Source organism: Octopus bimaculoides, chromosome 16 (genome assembly GCF_001194135.2).
Source record: "Octopus bimaculoides isolate UCB-OBI-ISO-001 chromosome 16, ASM119413v2, whole genome shotgun sequence".
NCBI classification, from domain to species: domain Eukaryota; kingdom Metazoa; phylum Mollusca; class Cephalopoda; order Octopoda; family Octopodidae; genus Octopus; species Octopus bimaculoides.
Window position 1 is genome coordinate 7,735,979 of NC_068996.1, and position 2,500 is coordinate 7,738,478.

A 2,500-nucleotide genomic window follows, 5' to 3' on the forward strand; every position below is an offset into this window, starting at 1 on the left:
GTGTGAGTGTGTGTGTGTGTGTGTGTGTGTGTGTGTGTGTGTGTGTGTGTGAAATAGTTTGATGTTTCAGTAGTCTTCGAAGATCATTGAGATCATAACAGATAATGGTCCTCTTGGACAATATTTTTAGGATATAAAATATTCAAAGTCTGTTGAGTATTGAGTAAATAAAGGGAACTTAACTGATGTAGTTTACTAGCAATGCTTCTCCACCTCGGCACCCCCATGCTATGTGCACATGCATGCACATTTTGCAACCAGCATACAAGAAATGCATGCATAACATGTTAGGTTTCTAAAATAATGCAGTAATTAATAATTATGCATATTCAGTATGCACATATCGTTGTTACAGGAAGAACATTTGCAACAAGATTTTTGCACAAAATTACTAAAAATTAAAAAAAAGTGCATTGTAAACTAGACATGCATTAAATGTTGGTTAATCTACACACACACAAATACTAAGATTCTACATCATTTCAAGCAACTATTCACTTAAGTAAACACACACACACACACAAGCAGCCTATTGTGAATGAGATGCGATTTCTCATTACTAAAAAGGAAGCAACAGGAAGATGGGGAAAGGATAAATGGTTTGATAGTTCGGAGTTTTAAATAGAGGTAAAGATCCACAAAACATCAGAAATATATCTTTTAAAAACTTTATTAAAAAAAATTAAACAATTAATTTATAATTAAGCTATGCTTGTTCAAGTAAAACAATTTTTATATGGCCATCATCATCATCAAATTCATCATTTTTGATTTGTTGGTAGGAGTTGGATAGGTCTGCTTGTATGGATCATCAATCACTATTTATCACAGTTCATGGTTTTCACGTATGTAAAGCTCAGCGTCCCAAGATCTGTCCTCACCACATCTTCCCATGTCTTTCCCCCCCCCCCACAAGTTTTTCTCTCTAAACACACAACACTTTTTTCTCCAAGCACTCGTAGTCTAGTCACATTACATGTCCATATCAATCACTACATTCAGTAATACTTTTAATACCCAGCCATACTACCACTTCATTCATATTCCAATTTACATGTGTAATTATTTAACTCAATGTACATTCGGTCTCCACAAATTAAATTTGTGATGTTTGAGTCTCACTACAATACACATATCTTAACATTTCCTACATTTTATAGTGTCTTTCTCATGGTGAAAGAGATAGAGAAAGAAATCTTGATTAAATTATAAATGTGGAGGTATATAAAAGATGTGAGAATGAAAAAGGCCAATATAGGTCAGATCTCAAACTGACAACCACAAATGAGTTACAAGAGGGATCAATATCTTTAAAATACACCCAACACTGCATCCATCCTCTTCCTACTCCTAAAATTCCTGATTCCTAGAATCTATACTGGGACATTTTGCTCATTCTTTCCCCTCTCCAAAACTGCAGCTATCATTAAACGTCTGGAATTCTCTCCTGAACATTGAGCATATTATTCACCTCTACCTGGCTGTCTAGTAATATCTCTGTCTAGCAATATCTGAAAATGCTACAGGTAAGGCACTTTTACCACCAACTAAATTCCAAAACAAAACTCTGGAAGCATAAATAGTTTAATATTTAACTGAATGAGGAGCAGTACTCAAAGCCTCCAAAACTGGTGAGTTGGATGTGGTGGTTGTTCAGTTGTAATTTAATTCTTGCAACTGACTGTACAAAGGCATTTTTATGTTATTAAGGGACACTTTCATTTGACCATATCAAACAGAATAACTCAGTAAGGTATTTGGTCATATAGATCCTCTCAGTACCTGAGTAATCCACTTGAGAGATCAACATCAAGTTCCTTGCTTGCTTATTAGTTGGTTGGTTGGTTGGGTAAGGAAAAGTTGTTCAAGAATATGGCAGTCGTAGAGAAAGGATGGAAAGAAGAATGAAAAGAAGGAAGCATTAAGGGTGCAATATTTGGTGTGGAATCTACAGCAGGTAGACCTTTGTTGTTGTTGAGAGGTATATAAAAAAAAATTAAAAAATGAGGTGACAGTGGCAGAGAGTGACAGAAGAGAAATATTGCAAACCTAGCCAACCCTTGCCAGCCTGGAAGAATAAATAGACGATGATGACGATGACAATGATGGAGTATGACAGCGATTATGTCAATGAAGATGATGAAGTGGATATTAAAAAGTGATAAGAATAAAAGCAGCGCTGGAGAGACAGTAAGTGTGTATGTGTGAGACAGAGAGAGAGAGAGAGAGATAGAGAGAGAAAGGAGTGTTTACCTAATAGCATTAGGAATGTTTGGTTTAGGACACTCAACCCTTTCAATAATCTCCTTGCTGACCGGTTCATCCGCAGTGGTTTGAAGTGTAGTTTTACTCAGTCTTTTACGATAATGTTCAGAGAATTTCTCTGTTGGTTGGAAACAGAAAGACACTGTAATGTCCCCGTGGCACAGCTGAGGTTCAAAACCAGGATGTGAGGCAAGCATCGAGCATCGGGTACGACTGGAAAACAAAACATAAAAAA

The 2,500-nt window shown here is 36.2% G+C and overlaps 1 protein-coding gene across 1 annotated transcript in view; it reads right to left on the reverse strand.

Moving 5' to 3' along the window:
• The window catches only part of LOC106878514 (PDZ domain-containing protein 8), a 161,499-nt gene that overhangs the window by 136,354 nt on the left and 22,645 nt on the right, over positions 1-2,500 (reverse strand). Inside the window, exon 9 of the mRNA XM_052973683.1 lies at positions 2,254-2,478. Within this exon, the coding sequence (XP_052829643.1) occupies positions 2,254-2,478 (225 nt within the window). The remainder of the gene's footprint in view (positions 1-2,253; positions 2,479-2,500) is intronic.